This window comes from Carassius carassius, chromosome 22 (genome assembly GCF_963082965.1).
Source record: "Carassius carassius chromosome 22, fCarCar2.1, whole genome shotgun sequence".
Taxonomy (NCBI): Eukaryota; Metazoa; Chordata; class Actinopteri; order Cypriniformes; family Cyprinidae; genus Carassius; species Carassius carassius.
In genome coordinates this window covers 14,721,519-14,747,474 of record NC_081776.1, presented here as the reverse complement: position 1 = coordinate 14,747,474, position 25,956 = coordinate 14,721,519, and the positions used below count along the sequence as shown (strand labels likewise).

At 38.8% G+C, this 25,956-nt stretch overlaps 3 protein-coding genes across 3 annotated transcripts in view; 2 read left to right on the top strand and 1 right to left on the bottom strand.

The window, feature by feature from the left end:
* golgb1 (golgin B1) overlaps positions 1 to 13,665 on the top strand; it is a 22,767-nt gene extending 9,102 nt beyond the window's left edge. The window contains exons 8-20 of the mRNA XM_059505398.1: positions 1 to 56; positions 209 to 291; positions 1,889 to 1,958; positions 2,297 to 7,331; positions 7,433 to 7,856; positions 7,969 to 8,202; positions 9,657 to 10,484; positions 10,579 to 10,763; positions 10,997 to 11,150; positions 11,429 to 11,514; positions 12,234 to 12,305; positions 12,599 to 12,689; positions 13,383 to 13,665. The exon at positions 1 to 56 is cut by the window's left edge and continues 1,094 nt beyond it. Coding sequence (XP_059361381.1) covers positions 1 to 56; positions 209 to 291; positions 1,889 to 1,958; positions 2,297 to 7,331; positions 7,433 to 7,856; positions 7,969 to 8,202; positions 9,657 to 10,484; positions 10,579 to 10,763; positions 10,997 to 11,150; positions 11,429 to 11,514; positions 12,234 to 12,305; positions 12,599 to 12,689; positions 13,383 to 13,520 — 7,456 coding nt within the window. The 3' untranslated portion in view covers positions 13,521 to 13,665. The remainder of the gene's footprint in view (positions 57 to 208; positions 292 to 1,888; positions 1,959 to 2,296; positions 7,332 to 7,432; positions 7,857 to 7,968; positions 8,203 to 9,656; positions 10,485 to 10,578; positions 10,764 to 10,996; positions 11,151 to 11,428; positions 11,515 to 12,233; positions 12,306 to 12,598; positions 12,690 to 13,382) is intronic.
* Positions 13,666 to 15,289: 1,624 nt separating this feature from the next.
* Positions 15,290 to 22,623, top strand: hcls1 (hematopoietic cell-specific Lyn substrate 1). The gene is made up of 16 exons (XM_059505397.1): positions 15,290 to 15,447; positions 16,085 to 16,168; positions 16,295 to 16,368; positions 16,806 to 16,935; positions 17,225 to 17,335; positions 17,453 to 17,507; positions 17,611 to 17,721; positions 17,824 to 17,934; positions 18,054 to 18,164; positions 18,649 to 18,704; positions 18,952 to 19,021; positions 19,176 to 19,324; positions 19,518 to 19,646; positions 21,460 to 21,628; positions 21,741 to 21,815; positions 21,937 to 22,623. Exons 2-16 carry the CDS (start codon positions 16,085 to 16,087, stop codon positions 22,068 to 22,070), a joined length of 1,569 nt encoding a protein of 522 aa, XP_059361380.1. The 5' UTR covers positions 15,290 to 15,447; the 3' UTR covers positions 22,071 to 22,623.
* A 582-nt stretch (positions 22,624 to 23,205) lies between these two features.
* llph (LLP homolog, long-term synaptic facilitation factor) lies at positions 23,206 to 24,083 on the bottom strand. Its single transcript, XM_059504522.1, has 2 exons — positions 23,842 to 24,083; positions 23,206 to 23,757 (listed from the first exon to the last, which is right to left on the bottom strand). Exons 1-2 carry the CDS (start codon positions 24,047 to 24,049, stop codon positions 23,591 to 23,593), a joined length of 375 nt encoding a protein of 124 aa, XP_059360505.1. The 5' UTR covers positions 24,050 to 24,083; the 3' UTR covers positions 23,206 to 23,590.
* Positions 24,084 to 25,956: the final 1,873 nt, after the last annotated feature.

Here is a 25,956-nt window from a genome sequence, read left to right as displayed (position 1 = left end):
GCAGGAGAGTCAAGCACGCTTGTCCCAGGTCACACTCACTCTACAATCTCTGCAAGGTAAACAGCCCAGGAGAACAAAGTTTAAAGCAGTTTTTCAGGTCTGAGTAAACTGTCCTTGGAAGCATTTTATCAAACAATGCCACAACATAGGGCAAATTTTTGTATTGTGATCAGACAGTAATTATGTCTTAATGCGCCTGATGCTTTAGGTCAACTGGATAGGAGCACAGCTGAGAGAGAGGAAGCAGTTGCTAGGATACGGGAACTAGAGGAACAACTTCTCAATGTTCAGGTAGGTGGACTGCAAAATATGTTGGAGTTTTAAACATTGACCCTGATAAATATTTGTTCTTGTTATTTGAACTTATTAGTCCTTTGAATGCAATTATTAAGAGCTAAGGAAATATTACTTTCACTCATACTTGCGTGTTCAAAAAAGTATCAGATTTAGCATTTGCACATAATGATCAGGACAATAAAGTTACTAATGCAATGGAGATGGTACATAGAATAAGTTGTTCTTGTTTGGAGTAATGTGTCTGAATGGCAAACACATTTGGATGTATATAGCACAAGCGGTGTCTGGTGCGACAAATGAGGAAATAAGTCTCACAACTTATCAGGTCAGAAATATCATAATCCTCTCGATTTTCATCATTTGTTTTGATTACTGGCCTAAGGGCATAATTATGAAGTATTAATAAAGTTATGGTCTGTAATAGGCTTGAAATACCTGCAGTTACAGTGGCAATTCATTAAACCAGCACACTCTCAGTAATAGGGATATGCCGGTATCAAATTTTACTGTTGCGATTAATTGCTAATGCTTTTATCATGGTATACAGTATTATCACGGTATTGAAATTTAGTTTCAAAAAGGGGTCATAATACAGTATAACATGTTAAATAACCTTTTTATAACAAAAATAACTGAACATTTAAATACAATAAAGCAATACAGAAAAATACATAAAGTTAAAAGTTTCACACAGATTAAAGTAAATTAAACTATAAAGACCAATCGGTATCACTTTAAAGTAAAACCTCATTAGTTAACCATTAACATTCATGATGAGCGATAGCTACATTTGCTACAGAAGTTATTAATCTTTGTTAAAAAAAAAATACAAGTCTTAGTTCATGTCAGCTCATTAATAACACCGTTGCAACTTTCAATTTTAACAACTTGTTATTAAATATTGGAAAACCTAAGATTAATGAATGTTCAGAAGAATTTGTATTTAGCAGTTTGTTAACTAATGAATTAACTACTGTTAACTAATGAAGCCCTAATGTAAAGTGGGAATTACCAATAAAGAATCAAAAATCTAGGGCATATTGTAGTCCAGATTAAAATGAAGAAAAAAAAATGTAAATAAATAGCCTAAGTCTAAATATTTAAGTGTTTGGCTGTGATGAACACCATTGCAAATACACAAATTTGAATGGCTATTTAAATACGTTTTAGAAAGTAGTGCAGCTGCTTTATTTGTGGGGTTTCCAGAGTAAAGGCTGCTTTTTTCTGCAGTTTAGCCCCATCTGATGTCAGACAGTGAATGTGCTGTCATTCAACACGTCTCTCACGTTCCTCCATGTGCTTCTCATGCATGCTTGTTTACATCAGAGCGCACACTGTCTTTCAAGCATCATACAGCAGTGTTGTGCATTTTGACCAGTTGATGGGAATAGTATTCTTAAAATGCATTGCAAATTCTGAATAATTTGTAATATATAATTATTCACGGTATTTAGAAGTAACCACGATAACAATATCGTGCATATTAATTGTCGTGATATATCGCATTACAGAATACCGGCACAAGTCTACTCGATAAGCATGCATTAGTGTAAGCATACCGTTTGTTGTAACTGGGGCTTGTCTTTTCTAGGTTACTGGTGAGTCATTACATGATCATGTGACTGACCTGTCTGTAAGGGATTTGGATAGGGCACAACAGGGTGAGTTTAATGTTTGCCCTTGTCTAGCTGAATATACTTTGAACTGCAATGCAGTCCTATGTTCTTCCATAATAGCTTTGCTCTCTAGTAGAGAACATGCCTTTTAACATTGTGGTTTGTAAACTTGTTTGTAATGTTAAGATATTAGTTAGGACAACCAGAAAGACTGGTTCCCCCAGTCAAAACACAAAACAAAAACATGCTAAGAATTTATTCTTGAAACAATGCGTTTATTTTTATTTACATGATGCAGTTTGCATGTTTAATTTTTAGTTATTTGATGATTTGCTCATGGTTGTTTTATGATTTTTCTTTCTTCTCACAAATGCTACCCTCAGATAACAGTGGAGATGGACATGGTTCAGAAAACAAATTACAGACAGATCGGATACTGTTTTTGGAGCAGCAGCTTGCAGACAGAGAAAGGGAACTCTTTGCTCTCAAAGAAAAACTGTCACTCACCACAAGCAAAAGTATTCCAGTGGAGGAAAGTGCCGACAGTGCAAGCAGAAGAGATATCCCTGCGTTGCATGATAACACTACAGCTCTAGCTGAGGTTCTTGAGGGCACACGAGAGGAAGAGACCACACTTGTGGCAGTAGACACATCTGTTCTGTCGGTCTTTGCTGGCAATGAGAGTAGCCCTGAGCTTATAACACCTCAGCCTGAGTCTCCTGGAGAATCAAAGGGTACCTCCTCGGATGAGATGGTGACAAGCAGTGACTCCGAGGTGGCTCATAGTAGCTGGACTCTTCTAGAAGCAGTCAACCAAGATGGGACTCAAGAGTGGGCACCCCAAATTCAGGACTTTGCCTCACTACGCTTATCCACTCAATCTTGGGAAGAGACCTGTGAAGATCATGTTGCATCAACCAGCTGCATAGTTGATATCGAATCACAATCTTTAGTTATCCATGAAACTGTGCAGGTACATCTTGGCCAACAGGAGGGAAGTCTGCTAAATGCAGATTCAAGCAAAGGTCAGGCTTTTGCTCAGGTCTTAGCAGAAGAGATTCAGAAAAGATATAGTGAACTTCTGGGAGAACTTCAGCAATTTAAAGACTCTGCTTTACAATCACAGGAGAGAGTTTTCCAGCTGGAAGAAGCATTGAAGTCACTTACAGATTCCAAAAATGAGGCTCAGTCTAATGCAAATATATACGAGAAAGAGCTCATTGAAGTTAAGGCATTGTTTGAGCAAGAAAAATTACATAGGCAAAATGTTGATGAGCAGTTTGAAAACTCGCAGGAAGAGGTTCTCTCTAAAAATGATAACCTGAAAGCCTTACAGGCAAGCCTTGATGAAGTTCATCTAAGACTTGTTGAACAAGAAGGTCAAGCTAGAATGTTAGCTGCTCAACTTGAGGACAGAGAGCTCACTACCTCCAAACTTGAACAGAAGCTCTTGGACATGGAGGGCAGGTTAGTGCAGGTCTCTCAGGAGGCTGATATGGCAAAAGCTGCTCTCATCAACAGGACTGCTGAGCTGGAAGATCTACAAAAGTGTCTTTCACAGAAAGACCAGGAGATGATGGAACTCAGTGATAGCATGACTGCCAAACTACTCCAGACTGGAGAGGAAAATTTTGCAATATCCAGTGAAGTCAAAAAGCTAAAAGAGCAAATACATGAGCTTAAGAGTGTCAGGGATGACCAGCAGAAAATAAAAGACGATAAAACAGCAGAATGTGAGGAGCTTGTTGCTTTACGAAAGGAAAAGGAGGACTTGAATACTCAAATGGCTGCCATGAAGAAAGATGGAGAACAGGTCAAGAGAAAGCTGCAGGCAGCTCTGATACAGCGGAAGGAATTGATAAAAAAAGTTGCAGACTTTGAGAAGGAGGCTGAGAGCAGGGAAGAAAAGGAAATAGATGAGGAAATGACTCTACCATTCAAAAATGAAATTAAGGAAAAAGAGAAAGAAATACAGAGACTTGAGGCTTTGTTGCAAGAGACCAGAGATTACTTAAATTTAAAAGAAGAGACCTTAACAAGTCTGAAACAAAAATTCAGTAACCAAGATCAAGCATTGTGTGAGTCACGTGCAGAAATACAACATTTGACAGAGCAGTATGCACAACTGACTGAACAACAAATGTCACCGATGGCTGAGGACAAAAATAAGCTAATTTCACAGATGGCATCCATGGAATCTGACATTGAAATATTGCATAAAAAGCTTCAGGAAGCTACTGATGCTTATGAGGATGCTGTTGTGAAAGCTCAAGAGAATGATCGCCATCATCTTGATCAGATGAAACAACAGAAAGAGGAGTACAGTGACCTTTATGAACGCCTCCAAACTGAAGAGAGAGAAAAAAATGGAATGTTGAATCGTATTATGGAGCTTGAGGGTCTGCTAGAATCAAAGAACGATACAGATAAAGTGGTGAGTGTAAATGTGGAGAGGAATGTTGGGTCTTCTACACAGAATTTGGAGAAACCAGAGACAAACGATTGGGTTCACGAGGACTGGGTGGATTTTGCTGAGACTGAGTCACAACAACATAACAAACCTGGTGAGCAAACTCAACAGCCCGTGGTAAAAGATCATGAGGAAATTATAAATGCTCTCCAGGAGGAATTAAGAATTGAGCAGGCTGCTCGTGCAGAATTAGAGGTGCGTCTACAAGAGAGCCAATCCTCTCAATCGCTCACTGATAGCAAATTCAAAGAGCTTTGCGAAGAACTTGAAGCCTTGAGAGAAAAAGAGAGGCAGATTGATGCTCTAACTGAGGAAATGGAGGCTCTTAGGGAGAAATGTCAGAGATCCGAAACTCATGCAGCAAAGCTGAAAGCAGAGGTGGATGAGGCTTGGGAAGTGGCTAAAAGAAGCATCTCAGATGCTGAGTCCCCAGTCAAAGCACTTCAGTCAGAAGTGGAAGAATTTAAACAATTTCTTAAAAACAAAAATGATGAAATTACTGATTTAAGTCAACAGCTTAGCGAACAAAGTTCTCTTTTACTTAAGATGCAGGCAACGGTACTGGAGAAAGATCAGCAGATTGCTTCCCTACAAGAAGGGCTTAAAGCTGAGCAAGATCGAGCTCAAAAACTGGAAGCAGAAATGCCACAACGCGAGGAAGAAGAGAAGGATAATAGTGCCAAACTCCAACAGCTTCAACGCAAACTGCAGGCTGCTCTTGTGTCACGTAAGGAAGCACTCAAAGAGAAACAGGTGCTGAAGGAGGAACAGGCTGCTGCTGAGACGATCAAGTTAGAGCTACAACAGAAGCTGGAGTTAAAAGAGTTGGAGCTGAACAAGTCAAGAGAGGAAAGAGAGAAGTTAATTGAGGAGGTGGATCGAACTTTGTTGGAAAACCAAAGTCTGCATGCCTCATGTGAGAGCCTTAAACTTGCTATGGAGGGTGTTTTGAATGAGAAGGATGCATCTAAACGTCAAGCTGAGAGTACCAAAGAGGAATCCGAAAAGGCGTGCAGGCAGTTGGAAGAAAAGGTGCAAAGCATGAAAGAGGAGTATGAATCCCTCCTCAAGTCATATGAAAATGTGAGCGATGAGGCTGAACGAGTGAGACGAGTGCTTGAAGCTGCTCGACAGGAGAGGCAGGAGTTAGCAGCCAAGGCACGAGCTCATGAGGCAGCCAGACAAGAGGCTGAGAGGTTAGCTGAGGAAGCTATGAAGGAAGTGGATGTTGTGAAAGAAAAAATGAGAAAGTTTGCCAAGGTTAAGCATCAGAAGATTATGGATCTAGAGGAAGAAAATGAAAGGCTTAGGGAGCAGGAAGAGAAGAAATTGACCAAACATAAAGAAACTGAGCTGAAACATGAGCTTGAGAGAGTCAAAAAAGAGTTTGTGACCTTGAAAACAAATTACAATATCATTATGGATGAAAAAAACTCTTTGGAGCATGAAGCTGAGGAGTTGAGACAGCGTTTGGCTGAGGAAATTGACAAAAAGGGCAATGAGACCCTGGACACATGTTCATTAGAAGCTATTCATGAAGTTAAAGTTGTCACACAGCAGAGAAGTCCTGATTTAATTGAAATTCAAGAGCCATTGGAATCCATTGGTACTCCTCTTGAACAAGACGTCACAGAAGTGCAAGCAAATGTTGAGATGACTGCTCAAACAGAGGAGAGGCTCAAGGAACTGGAAGCCTCTCTCAAAACAGCAGACAATAAGATAAAGGAACTTGAAGCTGCTCTTGAAGATCAAATGGAGTTCAGAAGCAAGCAAGATTCAACAATTAATGCAGAGCTTGCTTCCCTCAAGCAGGACCTACAGGAGTCTTTAGAGAAAGAGTGTCTTCAGAGGGAAGAGCTCTCTAAGAAAGAGACCGAACTGCAAGTACTTCGCACTAGCCTAGAGGCTGAAAGGGATGACTTGGAGGAGCGGTTAATGAACCAGCTGGCTCAGCTCAATGGCAGCATTGCAGGCTACCAGCAAGAGGCATCTGACAGTCGCGATCGCCTTACAGACATGCAGAAGGAATTGGAGAAACTGGAGAGAGAGAGGGCTGAGCTGGAGGCTGAGGTGGCAAGTGAGAGGGACCGGGCAGCCAGGATGGAAGAGGACTTAAGGCAAGCCCAAAGAGAAAGAGCAGAGGCTGAGGCAGACAAACAAAGAGAGCTGGAGCAGAAGTTGAAATCTGCACAGAGGTTTAAAGAAGGTAGTCAAAACAGGACACGTCAACTTGAAGAACTGCTGAGAGAGAAGCAAATGGAAGTTCGTCAGCTACAGAGAGACTGCATTGAGTACCAGGAAAGGATAAGTGAACTGGTTAAAGAATTTAAGTCGTTAACTTTGGGAAGAGATGAGGTGAGTGCAGAACTTGAGGCAGCACGCTTGGAAATTGCAAAGATTATGCAAGGCAAAACAAGTATTGCATCTGAACTTTCAACATGTAAAGGGAAATTGGACATGGCGCTGGAAGAAGCAAAGCAGGCCCAAGCAGACAAACTAGCTGCTGAACAAATGGTACAGCGCAAAGAGGCTGAGTTGAAGGCAGATGCGGAGCGTACACTGGATGAAGTCAGGTATCGTCTTGGAGCCGAACTTAAACAGATGGAATTAAGACTAGAGAAATCCTACAGGGAGCTGGAGAGGGAGGAAAAGGCAACTCTTGAGGCAAGGAGCATTGCTGAGACTGCAGACAGGCATGCCCAGGAAATGCAGGCACGTCTGGATGAAGCACTGGCTCGGTTAGCAGCCTTTTCGCGCTCCATGTCGTCCCTGCAGGATGATCGTGATCGAGTGCTGGATGAGGCCAAGCAATGGGAGAGTCGTTTTCATAGTGAGCTTCAGGAAAAGGAGGCTGATGTTCGGGAGGCTGAGACCCATGCTAAAGAACTTGCTGAGCAACTCCAGAGGGAGACCTCCCAAAAAGAGGAGCTGCAGAATTTATTGGAAAGGTTTGTTGTCTTTTTATTTTTCAATAAAATTTTGTTAGTTTATGTTAATTAAACTTTAACTTAAAGTAAATAAAAATAATGAATATGCTGTTTGTCTGCAGAATGCAAAAGGCAGAAGAGAACTTACAGCTAGAGCTGTCTGAGGCAGAAATGAAACATAATAAAAGTCTTGCAGCTCTTGAGAAAGAAAGAGGGGATCTGCAGCAGAAGCTCACTCTGGTAGAGACCAACCTGACCCAAACTAGTTCCCAGTTGACTAGCCTGGAGACAGAGGCAGAGGGATTACGGCACCGGACCAAAGCTTTAGAAGAAGCAGTAGACAAGCTTCAGAGTGATGCTAATGAGGCACGTGCAGTAATCAAAGAAAGGGAGACAGAAGAAAGGAGACTATACTTGAGGCTGGAGCAACTGGAGACAGACCTAGCATCTTCAAAGAACCTTACTGATAATCTTCAGGCAGCATTGGATGAGAAGGAGAAGAGGGAGATGGAACTCCTTGGTGAGAAGGAGCAAGCTGTGACACAGGTACTTAATATACTGAGAATAAAGTTTCTGAAACAAATACATGCATATTCATTAATCTCACTGTTGGTCATTTAAAACCATAAAATGATAAATATTCTTTCTCTTCTTTTAGGCTGTAGAGGAGGCTAGGAAGGATGCTGATGGAAGGGCCGAAATGGCAGAGAAAGAGCTGGAGCAGAAGAGAGAGGAGTTGCTTGATTTAAAAGAGAAGCTTCGTAAGGCTGAGGAGGACACCTTCCAGAGCAGAGCTCAACTTGAGTCCTTTACCAAGGCTATGGGCTCCCTGCAGGATGACAGAGACCGAGTACTCAGCCAATACAAGCAGCTAGAGGAAAGGCATCTCCAGGTAGTGTGGATCTTAATAGTTAATTATAATTTGAAAATATATCCTAATTTGCATTAGGGCTGTAGCTATCGAATATTTAGTAATCGAGTATTCTACCAAAAATTCCATCGATTAATCGGATAAAATGTGTTTTTCCTTAAAGTGCAATATTAATTATGCAAGATAAAATAAGACTCCTGGGTCTCTTAAAATTAACAACTAAGTTTCCCTTTTTAGAATTTTTATTTTTTAAATGCATAGAATGCAATACATACATCAATAATAAACATTTAATTATTACCCATTGTTTCTCTGTCTGTATTTGTACTGTGAACAATGACAATAAAGTTGACAGATGAATTAAGTGCATTTAAGTGCCATTCAGCATTTTCCGAGATTTCCGCACATTAAACACATAAAACATTAATTTAATGTATCTTTTAATTATTGAAAATTAACTTAACTTTTTGGTAAACAAAGGGGATTTACTATAAAAAATAAAACATTGAAGAAATGTTGTGTGATTAAACCTGAAAATAAATAATGTTTGATTTTGATTTTTTTTTGGCGTAGGCTATGTACATTCTGCTGAACAAGTCTTTAACCGGACTTTTATTTTGACGGGTTGACGTACCTTTACAGTTCAGTGTATGTGATGTGACGCTAGTTTTACTCAAATCAAACGGTCAAATGCTCATGAAGTGACTGTCAGAGCAGTTCTGGAGATGTTGTTCATGTGTTCACGTCCTCATCTATTGAGACAGCAGACGCTGAAATCACCATGAGCGTTCACGCGCGCTTCCGTGTGTTTAATGAATGAAGACGCGCTTCTGCTCCATTCATTAACAGAGACACGCAGAACATGCAGGATTCATATTTAAATAGACTGTTCCGGCTTAATATTTACAGATATTAGTCCATATCGTCATTTGATGTAAGTGCAATGACCTATTTTTGATTAGTTCATAAAAAATTTGGCAAATTCCGTGCCATTCCACGTTAAACTGTAAATTCTGTTTTTATGACTGGATTCCGCGATTCCCTCCGTGTTTTCTGCATCACGGAAATCATAGGGCCCTAGTTGTGGTATGCCAGCTCTATCTTGCAATGGACACACGCCACGACGTTCTCTTTACGTTTGCCTGCGCCCTCAAATCAAAACACTGCTGACTCCTTGCAGTATGAGATTTCGGACGCAGCTCTTTGTGTCCCCTTCCGCTTTGTGGTTGACGTAAACGCGTTGTCACATTAAAAAAATCATTGCGAAAGTACCTGACGTGAGATTTAAAATAAATTTAAATTAAAAATTAAATTAAAAGAGGCAAATTCCTCTGCCTCGATCATTTTTTGTAATCGAGTTACTCGAGTTACTCAAGGAATCGTTTCAGCCCTAATTTGCATTAATGAATTTATAATTCATTTGCATAAAGTATCTTTTTCAATTCCAACTCGTCCTTGGTCTCATGTTGTCTCAGGTTATGCTGGAGAAGGACAGTCTGATCCAAGAGGCTGCAGGTGAAAACAATGGGCTAAAGGAGGAGATTCGAGCCTTGTTGTCACAGCGAGATGACCTCAATGCTGAGAATGCCAAGCTGGCTGCCCAACTTCGTGGCTACAGAAATGACCTGAACCAGGTCCTTGCTATGAAGGACTCCCAGCACAAGCAGATTCTAGCTGCCCAAGCAGAGCGCATCAGTTTCCTGGAGAGAGCGAAAGAAGATTTCGAGAGCCAAATTCAGGCTTTTGTTAAAGATGTTGCACAAAGAAAGGTACCTCCATTGGAGCAGGAGAACTTGAGCCAAGCCAGTGAAGGAATTGGTAGAGTCGATAAGCAAGAAGCACCAGGGGCCGAGGTAGAGAAGCTGAGGGAACAGCTCCAAGCTGCTAGAAAGCGTATCACCACCTTGGAGGAGACCTTGGAATTGGAGAAGGAGACCCAGGCAGTCCACAGTAAAGAGTTGAAGGAGCTGCGTTGGGAAGGCGGTGTTCTGCGCACCGAAACTGAAACAGCGGAGGAAAGGGTTGCGGAGTTGGCACGAGACCTGCTGGTGATGGAGCAGCAGCTTCTGGAGGAGAGGGAAGCAGCCTCTCAGCTTCGAGCTCAGAATCAGTCTTTTGGTCAAGCCATGGCCTCTCTGCAGGATGCAAGAGATCAGGCTATACGTGAGGCCAAGGAGCTGCGTCTCCATTTCGATGAGATAAACCGGACGACTCACTCAGCATCTCCATCAAGTGGCTTCAAAGGAGAAGTGTGGAGCCTAAAAAATGCCCTAGCAGCACTGCAAAATGACAGGGAAAGAATGGTTTGTTATTAATTAATTGATAATTTATTGGAAGCCTAAGTATTCGTTTTTTTGTATCCTGCCTTCAAATAACTAATAATTAATTGCACCTCAGTTGGAACAGCTGGAGTTGCAGCGTTCTGAATTGGACAGACTTGGATCTGGTGAACTATCCGGGCTTACTCAAGCTCTGGAGGATGAGAGAAGAAGGGCAGGGGAGCGAGAGGAAAAGATCATGGCAGAGCTGAGGGATAGAGACACACAGATGGACAGATATAAGCAAGAACTGGAAATGCTCAGGTGAGACTCGGGGATTTAACTAATGACAGTTGCCCGCTGCCATTTTAGTATTTTGGTGGTAGTCTTACAGAGCCATGCTTCTGATTGTTGGAAGTATGGTCCCTTTGGTAGCTTATTCTGTCCAATTTGATTGGAGTGGAAAACGTAAATGAAAATGTTTGTAGACTTGGTGACCATACTGCAAGTAAAAAAAACTGTTTCTTACAATTTCTTATAATTTTTTTCATGTGTAGACTTGAGAGGATGGACTGGCAGGGCCAGGCTGAGCTCTTGAAGCAGCAGACCCTGACCACCCTCTTAGAAAGGGACCAGCAGGTTCACCAGCTTACTGCCATGCTGGAGGAAGCGCAAGCATCAAAATTCCACCACAAGCTCGCACAAAGACAGGTAAAAAGCTATAGTGTCCTTTTCAAATACGAGACATTGAAAGCAACCTAGAAATGTTGTTTTCCATCAATCTATCTGCCTTTTTTTGTGTAGCTAGAGACTTTTATAGGTTTTATTTTTTACTGTACTACTGTTCATTAATGTGCCTTTTATGAAATTGGACTAGTGCCAGTTTTGCTTATTTCACTAGTGGTCTCGGTGTAAATCTGAGAAGTCCTTGATCAGTTTCATTGTCTTCAGTGTGTGAGGCATCCAATACTAATTTATTTGTCCTTTAGGGAAGCCTTGCAGTAGATGCTGCCCCTGGTGGCCCTCTAGAACACAATGAGGGCTATAAAGCTGAGTGCATTGAACTCCAGAGAAGGTACTGCTGCCAAGTTTCTTCTTATTTTTAATTATACTGATTCTCAGCTGCATGCTGCCAATCTCTTTGGCCACCTGTGCCACAAACTGCATTGATAGCAGTTGCAGATAATACTCCAGATAATAGCTAACATACAACTACCGCATTTTTTGGACTATAAGTCGCACCTAAATATAAGTCGCATCAGTCCAAAATACGGCATGACGATGAAAAAACATATATAAGTCGCACTGGACTATAAGTTGCATTTATTTATAGAACCAAGAACCAAGAGAAAACATTACCGTCCATTCTTTGGTAGGCTACAGGTGCACTGAGCAGCATAGAGCGCCCTCTCGTGGCTGTAGACGGTAATGTTTTCTCTTGGTTCATTTCTCTCGGTTCATGTCATTAATTTTGATAAATAAGTCGCACCTGACTAAGTCGCAGGACCAGCCAAACTATGAAAAAAAGTGCGACTTAAAGTCCGGAAAATACTGTAATACTGTATTTGAAAGGAAATGGATATTTAGTATTTTAGTGTGTATCACTAATCACATTATTTATATATATATATATATATATATATATATATATATATATATATATATATATATATATATATATATAAATAGAAATATATTTCTGTTTGGTCTTTTGCCCTATCAATTTCCTTTTTTTTGTTTTTTTGTATAAAACCAATGCTGTACAGTAACATCAACTCTCTATGTTTCTGTCAGGCTGGATGAGGAGTTAGAACAGAGACTCCGAGTAGAGGAGCAGCTCATTGCTGCGCAGGATCGCCTCAAACGGTTTGACCCTAATCTCAGATTAAGATCAACTCACTGCCTCTGGCTCTGGGCGTTATAAAATATAGCACTATATTTGGCAACTTTCACACACTTAAGTCTTAAAAAATGCATATGAATGTCATATCATTGTTTTAGATACAGAGTGTCAAACTGTCAAATCTGGACCTTTCCTCTGAACCACTTATATTTTGGGGCAACTGCATATGAACCTATTGCGGTTTTTATTCACGTATTTCATGCTTCACTTTTATTGATTAAAGACTAAATATCACATGTCACTCCATTATTTATAGCTATACACACGGGGAGTGGCAGACACCGTCTGAAGCCATGATGTCAGAGACAGCCGTCCTTATCGAGCCTCCAGAGGGCACGGTTACACGGGTAAACACAACCCGTTTTAATGCATTACACACTGTTTTGTTTCAACATGCATTGATTATTTTATTATTAAAGCCTGAGTTTTTTTTATTATATACAGTACAGACCAAAAGTTTGGACACACCTTCTCATTCAAAGAGTTTTCTTTATTTTTTTGTAGAATTATTTAAATTGTAGATTCACACTGAAGGCATCAAAACTATGAATTAACACATGTGGAATTATATATGGAGTTATATACATAACAAAAAAGTGTGAAACAACTGAAAATGTCATATTCTAGGTTCTTCAAAGTAGCCACCTTTTGCTTTGATTACTGCTTTGCACACTCTTGGCATTCTCTTGATGAGCTTCAAGAGGTAGTCACCTGAAATGGTCTTCCAACAGTCTTGAAGGAGTTCCCCGAGAGATGCTTAGCACTTGTTGGCCCTTTTGCCTTCTGTCTGCGGTCCAGCTCACCCCTAAACCATCTCGATTGGGTTCAGGTCCGGTGACTGTGGAGGCCAGGTCATCTGGCACAGCACCCCATCACTCTCCTTCTTGGTCAAATAGCCCTTGATGCCTTCAGTGTGACTCTACAATTTTCATAGTCATGAAAATAAAGAAAACTCTCTGAATGAGAAGGTGTGTCCAAACTTTTGGTCTGTACTGTATTTTGGATATATTTTTTTCTATGTATTTTCTTTTTTACCTTAGACTCGAGGTGGTGGACCTGGGTTACTGCGGATGCTGCGAGTTGCATTCTGCTCTCGTCAGCGAACCCCTCTGCTGATGTCACTCTATCTGCTGACTGTTCATGTGCTGTTGCTGCTGTGCATGGGAGGATATCTGTGAGAGAGATTCATCATGCTTTACTGAGAGAGAGATGGTTACATGCTCATTCACTTATCATACAAAACAATGGACACATTATTTAACACAGGATTCATTTACATTATTCTAAGAATATTTTTCCTTGCTTATTTACCAAAGTTACAGCTGATTAGTTTTTTTTTTTTTTTCCACCCAGTTGTTATGGGGCTTGTCCATACTAGTAACACCTGGGCACAAACTGTACTTCCTCAAGAAAATTATTTTACCCTTTAAGAAATACCAGATTAATGAAGGACTTTTTATGCGCCTGGAAAATGTCAGCATCTGTTTAACTGGATCTTTCACACTGCCTGTCGAATGCATTAAGGTAAACATAAAAAGACTTATTTTGACCACATTCCAGCTTCCTGTAATTAGTTTTCTTTCTTGATATCTCTTTATTTCTGCATAAAGTCCTTTGCATTCATGTGTAATGTAACACAAAACTGATACAGATACAGGATGTGTTTGCATGGCAAGACATCAAAAGTCTTCTAGAAACGTATTCTGGTGTGCTGACTGCTTCCTTTCACGGCAGACTAGTTTGCCAGTTTGGTGCAATACTGTCATTTATATTTCCGGTTTATTTGTTAGTTTTTTTTAGTGTTTATTTTCTTTAACACACTACACGTCATGTTCTTTACATCTGGTCTACTATTGCTTTTATTCACTTTAAAGACATTAAATGAAATCCCATGAATTTCTTCAGGTGTTTTGATTCGGTTTCAGTTAAAAAAAAAAAAAGCTTCATCAAATCATTCATGTTCTGCTCATTTCCAGTTTTCTAAGCTGGAGTCGGACTTCCTATTCTCACTAAACTGCTGTCATGCTGATCTGTTTGGGCTGTATAGGGATGGTTTAGGTTGAGGTTAAAATGTCGTCTCTATTTACAGTGCAATTTTAAGAACAGCCCAGTAAGTGTTTTATCTGTAAAATCCATGTAAATTATCCTTTCTCTCCCTCCTGCTACCCTGTTCTAGGGGCTATTTTTTGGAAATAAAGTCTATTTATGGGAAGACATACACATCTGGTGTGGTTACATGATTTAATGAATTTTTGGACATGGTGCTGCCAATGCAGTAGATTTACAGTAAAGCCTTAATTCTGAGTTTTAAAAAAGTTGGTAATTGAAAAATCTTTCTGAAATGTTTGGAAATGCTTCACTCATCCTGCACCATTAGTGCTGCGGATATAAATGACATCCCAGTGGCGTTTCTACTTTTCTAAGCATTCTGATTTAAGATTTTCACCTGGCAGATAAAAAATGTGGCCAAAAATCCCATAGAAGATTTGAAAAGGATTCACATAGAGATCACAAAGTCATAGAGAGACTTCAGAATGGGCTCTTTTGACCGAGACCATTGAGCAAACCACCTAGCAACCACCCAAAATACTCTTAACAAAAGTGAAACACTTTAAAAACAATAGCAAACATCCACCAGTAGTGAAAACTACCCACAATGCTTCACCAATCACTCCAAACAACTCTGATCGTCTAACAACCACCAAAACATCCTAGAAACTACCCAAAACGCAACCATCCACCAAAGCACGAACAATCTTCATTCAGATCTGTCAAAAACATCACATTTTATATTTCATAAATATAAGACAGAATCATAAAAATGCATTACTACTTATATTACACATTAATTAATTAGTATTTCGAGGCATTTGGACCAAATATGAAATTTAGATGAGTATTTCAGAGTATTTTTCTGTGTTTTTATTTAAACTATCAGAAATGCATTTGTAGTTCTCAGCTGCGCGTGAGCGCGTGCCCGACGCCTTTTATACTACTAAAGTAAGCGGCGCGCATTCGAGCGCAGGTCTGATCTGCTGTTTATGTCGCACTGACACTGATACTAATACTTAAACAACAAAAAGACTGAGGAAAAAGCGTTAAAACGTGAGTTACCATTGTTATTTGCTCATCTTGTTAATACGATTCATACAGAAAAACGCAGCTTCTTTTAATCAGGAAGTGGTTGATACATGAGCTGCCCAAAACTTTTTTTTTTAGTTGCAGGAAGTCAAATTTATACATTTCTGTACTTTATCTCCAACTTTGCTATGCATTTATGGTCTTGATAATTGTTGAAATTAAAGTGTAAAGTTTTTTTTAATTTGTTCGTAAACTTACACTTAAACTTAACTTAAACTTACTTAATTCCGTATGATGCTCTAGAAGAAAAATTGAGGAACTTGCACAGTGCAATAACACTTGTTGCATTTATTAAGACGTTCTAAGTAAACGAAAATGTAGTTTTTGTTTTTCATAAAATGTGTGGAATTACAGCATTAAGCTGTGATGACCCTGATGTTTTACTCTGTTCATGACACAGTCGTGAAATAGTCAGTTTGACAGTATACAATAAGATTAGACTACTATAATTATTCACTTATTGATACATTTATTCATATATCTGTAAATTTTATTTTTTAATATGTTTACTGATGGATTTTGACCATAATACATTCAAATACTCAAAAGTCTGTACATAAGGATATCTAAGGAGCCATGAAATATTGGTTTTGCTCTATAGATGTGGAAATCTGTGGTGGGACATGATGTTAATGTGAAGGTCGAATCAGAGGGGGACGACTGGGAGACAGACCCAAATTTTGAGGTACAGTAAGCAGACCTGAAAAATACTACTCTAAAGTTTGCCTATCATCACATATTTGAATTTATTTCTTGTTTATTTGTTCTTTTCTTTCTCTTTTTAATATATAAAAATGTGTCTATGTATCAGAACGATGTGTCGGAGCAGGAACAGAGATGGGGTTCCAGGACCATAGAAGGGTCAGGCCGAAAAGAACACATCAGGTAACAGTTAATACACATACGGATGCTGCATGTTATGTTGAAGATGAATTAATATATATACATATTTTAAATGATATAATAACATATCAGGTGGCTTTATGGTACCATGTTGCAGTGTACTTGAAAGCACTACTATATAGAGTGTTGCTCTCTGCAGAGAGGAAATAGGAAGTAGAAATGCTGCCGACTTGAGTTGCATTTCCAAATATGGACTGATAGGTGCAAGCTTACATCATGTCAGAAGCGGAATAAGATATTGCACTGACACACTGCGTTTTAAATACAAGATGTACTTGTATTATTTAGAATAATAGTGTTGTAGAATTTAAACGAGCACCATAAGCAAATGCAAACATTTGAGTGCATGACAAAAGTGCCACATTCCATGGTAAAATGCAGCATGTAGTAACATGCAACGTGCCTGTGTTTGTGTGCAGCATTGCAGATCTCAGGCAGAATGTGTCTAAGGAACACGAGGTGGTTAAGAAGAAAGAGATGGACCAGGGCGCTAAAGCCTCTTACGGCTATGGAGGGAAATTTGGAGTCGAGAAAGACAGAATGGACAAGGTTAGACTCAAAAGAACAGGCTGCTGGGTTAGAAACTGACTTCTATGTGAACCGTGTTTCATGCAACGCTGCATTAATGACAGTAGACAACGTACGTCTTTTTGCCCACTAAATTTCACTGAAAATTTGCTAATGAGAACATACCTTACATCTAAAACCTCTCCACCGGAGGACAAACTCTGAATATGTGAATATTCAAAGTTGCTGTTTAAATAGACGTTGCACCAGGTTTGATTTCAGTGACACCAAATGCTATTGGTTTGAAGATTTTTGGTTTGAATTTTCCCAGGGTGCTTTAGGGCACAACTATGTGGCGGAGGTAGAAAAGCACTCATCCCAGATAGATGCAGCAAAGGGTTTCGGGGGGAAATATGGTGTACAGAAGGACCGTGTGGACAAGGTTAGAAGCTCTCTCTCACGCTCTTACCCTTGATTGATAACTGAATAAATGTTCTTGTATTTTAATAAATGAAGTGATGTGTTCTTTTCTTTACCTTTTATCATTGATTCACGACAGTCTGCCATGAGCTATGAGTATAAGGGTGAGGTACAGCAGCATGCATCTCAGAAAGGTACTTACACATTGAAACATCTCAAATCCAGAACTTCATGCACACACTACACATCTTGTTTTCCTGTCTTTTATGTAATAATCACGTCTTTGTTGTTCGTAAGATTATGCTAAGGGTTTTGGTGGCAAGTATGGTGTGCAGAAAGAGAGGGTTGACAAGGCCGCAATGGGTTACGACTATAAAGGCGAGACTGAGAAACACCAGTCACAGAAAGGTCATTTCATTCTCTCCAGCATCCTGGTCTTCAATCCACGTTTTTGGTCTCATTTTGATGGAAGGATAGTTTAGGAAGCATAATTCTGTTTTCATCTCACAGACTACGCCAAAGGCTTCGGGGGGAAATACGGAGTGGAAAAAGAAAAAGTTGACAAGGCCGCTTTGGGTTATGACTACAAAGGAGAAACAGAGAAACATCAGTCACAGAAAGGTCATTTTAATCTCTGCTGTTATATGGACCAGTATTCTGGACCTCAGTCCTTATATTTGCTTCCTTTTGGTGGAAGAATAGTTTATAAAGCATAATTCTGCTTTCTGAACATCGCACAGATTATGCAAAAGGCTTCGGGGGAAAATACGGAGTGGAAAAAGAAAAAGTTGACAAGGCCGCTTTGGGTTACGACTACAAGGGAGAAACAGAGAAACATCAGTCACAGAAAGGTATGCAAATATGTCCAGAGATTTCTTGACTAATGGTAATATGTCTTTTTTTTATTATTATGATTTTATAGCATATGCTGTATCAGTTTCACATTACCTGCTATCTGTCTCTGAATGTACTGTATGTCCATTGAGGGCCCTGGGAACTTGACTTTGGAGCCACCTGCCACAATTAGTTCCCCCCTCCCCCCTTTTAAACCTTTTTTTTTCTTTTGAAAATTTGGCTTAAATCTTGTGTTTTCTAGCATTAGATGACTACTAATCGTAGCTGAGGAACCTAGTGATCATCTTTCTCTGTATTTTGTGAGTGGCCCTAGGGCTAGCTCGTAATTTAAGCACTTTTTTGAAGGCCCTGGTGTTAACTAAATAGTAAGTAAATTATATAAAAATGTAAACTGACAGCTGAAACTAGAGATGCAACACAATGTTGGTCTGTTTTACATAATACTGTATAATATATGTATGTTCTTATCATTTATTTCAGACTATGCAAAGGGTTTTGGAGGACGTTATGGAGTCGAAGCGGATCGCATGGATAAGGTACATCTCGCAGGATTTGCATTGCGTTATTATGAAAGTTTCTGAAGTTTCTGTTTTAGAGTAAAAAAAAGGTAATTGTCAGATAATGTCTAAAATAAGGAAAAAGGTCACATATTGGAAAATATAAAGTCACACTGCAAGATTCACAAGGCAAAATTACAAGAATTGTTTTTTTAATTGTGACTGATATATATATTGACAGTTTCCCAATGAATGTACATCGAGTTCTTTCTTTTTTTTCCCACAGAGTGCAGCTTCATTCAGTGATATGGAGTCACCGTCATCATCTTATGAAAAGCCTCAGGCTTTCGAGGCCTGTGAGTGTTTGTTGTATAAGTCTATGGAAATATTACATTTGAAGTGTTGCTTTTGAGTAGTCATGCAGTGGAATTCATACATGTGTTGATTAAGGGGCCATATACTTTTCAGGGACTCATTAGTTTCTTGCTTAACTCTTCCTGGTGTTTATAGCAAGTGTAGGAGCTGGAAACCTTAAGGCTCGATTTGAGAACATGGCGAAGGCCTCAGATGAGGAGAACAAAAAGAGAGCAGATGAGGAGCGAGCCAGAAGACTTGCTCGAGAGAAGAGAGAACGGGAAGAGGCACAACGCAAACAGGAGGTTAAATTTGTCTTCTTATATATATATATATATATATATATATATATATATATATATATATATATAATATGCGCTTGCTGCACTTTTAATAGAAACACATAAAAACAATAGATTTTCCCCACCACACACACCATCCTTTTCTTTTTCAAACAGTAATGATCACATTGTAATGCTGGTCATCTTCTCTCTTAAGGAGCAGAGCAAGTGTGAAGAGGAGGAAGAGAACCAGAGACCTCCACCTGTGCCAGCATCCCACAATCCCCCAGAGACATTCAGAAAACTGCCTGAAATACCCAGAGATGAACCGGAGGAAGAAGCTCAGGCAAGACTTTTTGTTATATTTTCACTGCTCTTTTGAAGACACCCAGAGCAGTGGGGCAGCCATTTTTGCTGTGGTGTCCAGGGAGCAATTAGGTTTAGGGTTACAAGTTGGGTTAAAGGTGTGTCTCCCTAACCATTAGGCCATAACTGCCCCTATTGTGAACATACCCTAATGTTCACGATGCACAACTCTGAAAACAAACTGAAATTTAATGCATTTTTTTACGAAAATCCCAACCTTAGCTGTTGATTTCTGTGCACGGCTACACATTCTTTAGACTCTCATTAGTGCAGCAGTTCACTCAGAAAAATCACACAAGTCGTAAAAAATCGAGATCCATAAAAACCTGACATGATGCTGGTCTCACATGCAAACAGAGTAGCCAATCATCACAGGGGCTATTTACATATTAAGGTCTTAAAGGTACAGTAGCAAATAGAAAGTATTCAATTCTAAAGGTGCTGTCACTTTTACAATTGTTCGTCAGATTTTTGTGGGCGAAATCCTTTTTAATATGAATCCACACGATTTGTAATTCTGTCTGAGGGTGAAAGATTTCCTCGTTCTGATTTGGTAACCGTTTTGTATTAGACAAATTCCCCACACTGACCAACAGAATGCTGCTTGGTTTAAAAGCGACTTTGATGTGAGCTTTACTTCATACATTGTTACACTAACAATACACAATGGAACTTTTTGCCTTTGAAATTTCAATGAAAATTCACTAATGTGACTGCACCTTAATGGTGCGTTCACACCAGATGTGAATGAAGCGTTAAGCGCGAGTGATTTACATGCAAAAATTCGCGCCGCGTTAACCAATCAGGAGCTTGCTCTAGTAGTGACGTGATTACAACGCAGCAACCGGAGGCAAAATCCGAAACAAATATTGTAGGTAAATTATAAACAAAAATATTTTATGTTTATCCACAAAAGAGACATTAGAGTCAGCAGCAAATATCAGAATGACTAGCCGAGTCGAGGCTGCTCTCGTTGGTAACATGATCGCATGGTGCTGATTGTCTCAGAAATCGGCAAAAATCTTTTAAATAGGCTCTTTATTTATAAATAAACCACATATTTGAGTTTAAAACAACTACATTCTCGCCTGAAATACTTGTAAAACTACATTTCATGACACGACAACAGTAATATTTAGAAAATTATCTGGATAAATGGTGGTTGAACTCAACTGGCAGAAGCCCCTGCCATGAAGTGAATTTCCCCCACGAATGAAGCACTGATAACCACCAAAAACTGGGGGAGATGAGAAAGTCACATTTCAAAAGAGTCCACTGAAAAAACATCAAATGTGAAGCGTCATGCAGGGAATTCTGGGAGTGTCAGTTTAGGTTTTGTTCACAGTAAATTACACAATGACTTCTTTCACTTCCAAAACCGTAATATGAATAATATTTTAGTGTAAAATGTCAATGTAATTACATTTATTCACCATATATCGTATGGAAACTTGTTAAAACCTACTGTTAAAATCACGGTATTTTTTTTTGTGCTGCCGACATGAATGATACCTCAAATAATGTGGCTTAATTCAGACCAAAGGAGAGACTTGAGTCATATCTAAGGACTGTAAAATTATAGAAATTTGACTTTTGACCAATAAACAACCACCTGGCGAAAACCCATCACACCCTAGCCATTTTAAATATTGTGCTAAAACTACTCAGAACTGCGTAGCAGTACAGTACTTTCTGTACCCTTCTGTTTTAAGACAAGTAATGACCTATCATAATCATTCGAAGGACATATATACTGAAAGAATTGATCCTCATCTGCTTTGTGTGTGTTTCAGATAGAGGAGCAGCCTGAATATGAGGAGCCGCCATTACTGCCGCCCCGTTCAGCTGACCTGATCGAAGAGGAGGAGGAGCCGGAGCCGGAGCCAACTTACAATGAATGTGATCCCGCCCCCATACCTCAGGAAGAAGATTATGAGGATATTGGCTCATATGCTACTGCAGGTTTGACACACACATAAACATTTACTACATGTCTTCACTGTGGGAATCAAAGCCACATCAAGAAAAAGTAGATGGTTCTGATTGCTAACAGCTGTATTCCTGGCTTTTTCAGAAGCTGTTGATAATGATTATGAAGATATAAGTGGGGCAGGAAACACAGCCACGGCCATTTATGACTACCAAGGAGGTACGTTTCGGTCCATAGCAACTGATTGATAGCTCATTGACATTGTATGACTCTGTAGAGCTATGCAATTTTTTTTCGTTTGGTCTGGTGTGTGTTATGAATATCAATCAAACTTTTGCAGAGGCCGGTGACGAGATCTCCTTCATGCCGGGGGACATCATCACTGACGTTGAGATGGTGGATGAGGGTTGGTGGAAAGGAACTTGTCATGGTCGCACAGGCCTGTTTCCTGCCACTTTTGTGGAGCTCAATTAGTTGCTAATAACCAGTGATCAAATTTATGTTTATGAGCCACTTGCAGACAATTACTTTTATTGCATTTTTTATGACATACATGTGCAATATACTAACATGTACAGAATGAACATTTGAATCTGGCTGAAAATGAGTTCTCATGTAGCCTGCATCTATTTACTGAGCAGAACTGTCCATTCAGTGCACGTGGTTAGTAACCAGTTAATTTTTTTTTTCATAAAGATATTAGATTAAGATGTAAATGATCATATATGCAACCGATCAAATGTTTGTAGTGTTTTTTAAAGTCTCTTTTGCACACCAAGGCTGCATTTATTTGATCAAAAATACAGTAATATTATTGTGAAATATTATTACATTTAATATATTTAAAATAGGCAATTTATTCATGTGATGCAAACCTGGATTTTCAGCATCCATTACTCCAGTATTCAGTGTCACATGATCCTTCAGAAATCATTCTGTGTTCCTCAAAAAAACATTTTATATTATTTTCAATGTTGAAAACAGTTGTGCTGATTGATATTTGTGTGGAAACAGTGATACTCTTTTTTTTACAGATTTATTTTAATAATTAATTTACTCTTAAGCAACATTTATTGAAATCGAAATAGTTACGTCTTTTTTTTCCTGTTACTTATCATTTTAATGCATCCTTTCTGAAATTACAGTATTAATTTATTAAAAAAATGAATTACTGGCCCCAGAGATTTGAACGATAAAGTGTGTACAACAGAACATCGAATAAATGTTCAACTAGTCACAATTTTTAGTTACTTTTTTTAGTTGATTTACACTCCTACAATATAAAAATTTTTTTTTTAAAGTGCAAATATTGCATTTAATAGTATGTCATAATTATTACATGGATAATCATTACAAAGTGATTGTGAAATGCTGTTAATAGTTTTTTTTTATTGAGGAATGTCATATCAATTACCAGTTTTCTAAACCTTTATGCATGCCGTATGAAGTGTGCCAAGTATAGTTATAAAGACTTGGTTTGGTGCAGAGATTAAATGTAATAGTGTACCATGCTGCCTTATAGCTATACACAAGCCACTGGCTTATGCTCGTTTCTTTACTGACTCAATGTTGTGCATTTTTGCTGACCACAAAATAAAGCTAAATCCCACAGAAAGGTATATTTGATTTATTAAGTGAAAAAAAAGCTCATCCATAATTATCTGCCAACAAAGAAAATACCTAATACTTCAAAGTATAGCAGACCCACAGAGTAGAAAGAACAAAAATTCAGATGTGTAATACGCTGACCGTGTCTCACTGCTCCGCCCACCATTCATTTCTAACTAGTTAATTAATGTTGAAATCAAATTACATGAGAAGCTACAAGCATTAACAACAGATCATTACATTTCACAATTGCATACACTCTAAAGTATCTATCTGCTCAAGGTTGCACAAACAGTCCATAGAAATGTACATAAAAAAAGATGCACAGCAAGGCTCCTGTCCAGCTGTGACAGGAATAATGTCTGTGCACATGCAGATCAGTTCATCTACCAGGCGAGTCCTTTCTTCACCTTAGGTTTTCCTTTCTTAGCCGCACGTTTGGCTTTCACCTTCCTTGCTTGCCTTTGGTTCATCCAGACCGGATACCGTCCCTGATCGTCTAACATTGTCTTTTTATTGCGTTTAGTGTCTAAATCCATCTTTCCACCATCCGCTGCAAAGCAACAACAGATCTGCATTTAACATGGTGAAACACAAGAGAAAACCCGAACTGCTAAATGTTTTAATAGAAGCTCACCATCTTCCTGCATCTCAACATCTCCTGGCTTCTTCACTTTCTCGGGTGGCACAACAGTGGCAATCTCGGCTACATCTTTCATGGTGATCTCACCTTTCTCTCCCTGACCCAGCACTGTTTTGAGTCGAGTCAGTTCTTTAGGTGCAACCTTCTTTCTTTTCTCCGCCCTCATCTTTCTCCTCCACTTGCTGCGCAAACTCTTTGCCATCCTGATTGAAACTGAGAAGAGACAAAGGTAATAAAAAAATGTAATCACGAAAAGGTACAAGGTGTATGTGTGTGTGTGTGTGTGTATATATATATATATATATATATATTAGTGCTGTCAAACAATTAATCGCGTCCAAAATAAGTTTCCGTTTACATATATGTATGTGTACTGTATATATTTATTATGTATATATAAATACACACACGTGCATGTATATATTTCAGAAAAATATGTTGTTTATATATTAAATATTTTTTTGTATGAATATGAAAACAGACATGGAAATACATGGATATATACTGTATACTTGTACACAAAATATATACTGTGTGTATTTATATAATAAATATACACATCACACATCGCGATTAATCGTTCGACAGCACTTTTATATATATATATATATATATATATATATATATATATATATATATATATATATATATATAACGTTATAACTTATATATGTACGTTATATATATATCCACACAAACTTTCTCTGTCTATATATATATTACCCCTAGTCTGGAAGACGCAATGTTTCGTTGATATTTCCACATTTTCCATAACCATTTTGAGTGTCTACAACACCTGATTCACTAGCTCTCATTATTAGAGAAGCTCTATGAAATAAGTCGACTGAAAACATCTAAACGTGTGTGTTGCTCACTCCACGAGCGTGACTAAAACACACGATCCGCTTACGATGATTAACGTTATTCATAATCTTACATATCGGTTATCTTCTAAATAACCGATCACCAACATGCCTTTAAATATATCCAGATGAAAGAGATCAGTGTAAGAAAAATGAGCTGAAAACTAAGATGTTTGTTAGCCAGTTAACGTTAGCCATTTCATAAATGCAAAGATAGCTTTCTATTTTAATAGAAATAACGTACAAACACCACTCACCGGCGTAAAAACTGAAAATATAAGTTACGGACTTCAGTGTTTGTTTTGTGTTTAAGCTGTATTAATGTTTTCAGTGTGTAACTTACATATATATCTTCACGACACCTCTGGATACACGTGTATGTGTGTACAACTGCCGCTAAGCAGATTCTTTACGACAGTTCCTTTTTTGCGACAAAACCACGCGTGTTGACAGCGGGTTTAGTCCAGTAGATGGCGACAGAACTGCGGCCTTCATTTAACACATGAAACACTTCAAAGCCGCAGGTGAGTTGAATTACAAATACAACCGTTTTTGTTTTATAAATGTTTTATAAATTCACAAATGTATCTTAAAATGTTCTCCCTCCACTGAAAAATATGTTTGTCCCCTTTTAAAAGTGTAAAGATTTATCAATCCCAGTTTAAAATGAGGAGTCGACTATAAGTAAGTTGATTTATCCAAAATGTGTAAACACTGTTGCTCTGACCCCTGTGTTGTTTGTTTCTCCCGGCCCAGTATGTTAACTTTTTCACACAAACTGTTTGTGTGACTCCATGACAGATGGAGGACATATGGGCATCATTGTTTTTGCAGTTCAGTGGCACTAGCTGTGCTGAAATGACACACTTCACATTGACAAACCCCAGTAAATAACGGCTCAACTGCTGCAGTTTTCTTGACTGTGTTGACCAAGTGGTCATGGTTTGGTGGGGTAGTACAACCCAGTTATCTCCTAATGTTATGTACCTTTTCACACATTTTTTTATTCTCTATTGCAGGGCCTATGGTTTGTTGTTACAGCTGAGTGAAGTGTTTTGAACTGTGTTGTCAGTGTTGTCATTTTCCTGCTGCTGTATTTTTAGAGTTTTTCCTTGTTTTTGTTTAAATGTTGAATTTAATTATTAGACTTATGTCAGCCTTTTGGAGTAGACCACAGGTTTTCAAACTACGGTCTAGGGACCCCAAGGGGGTACAAAGGGATTTTTGGGGAAAGAAATATTATATT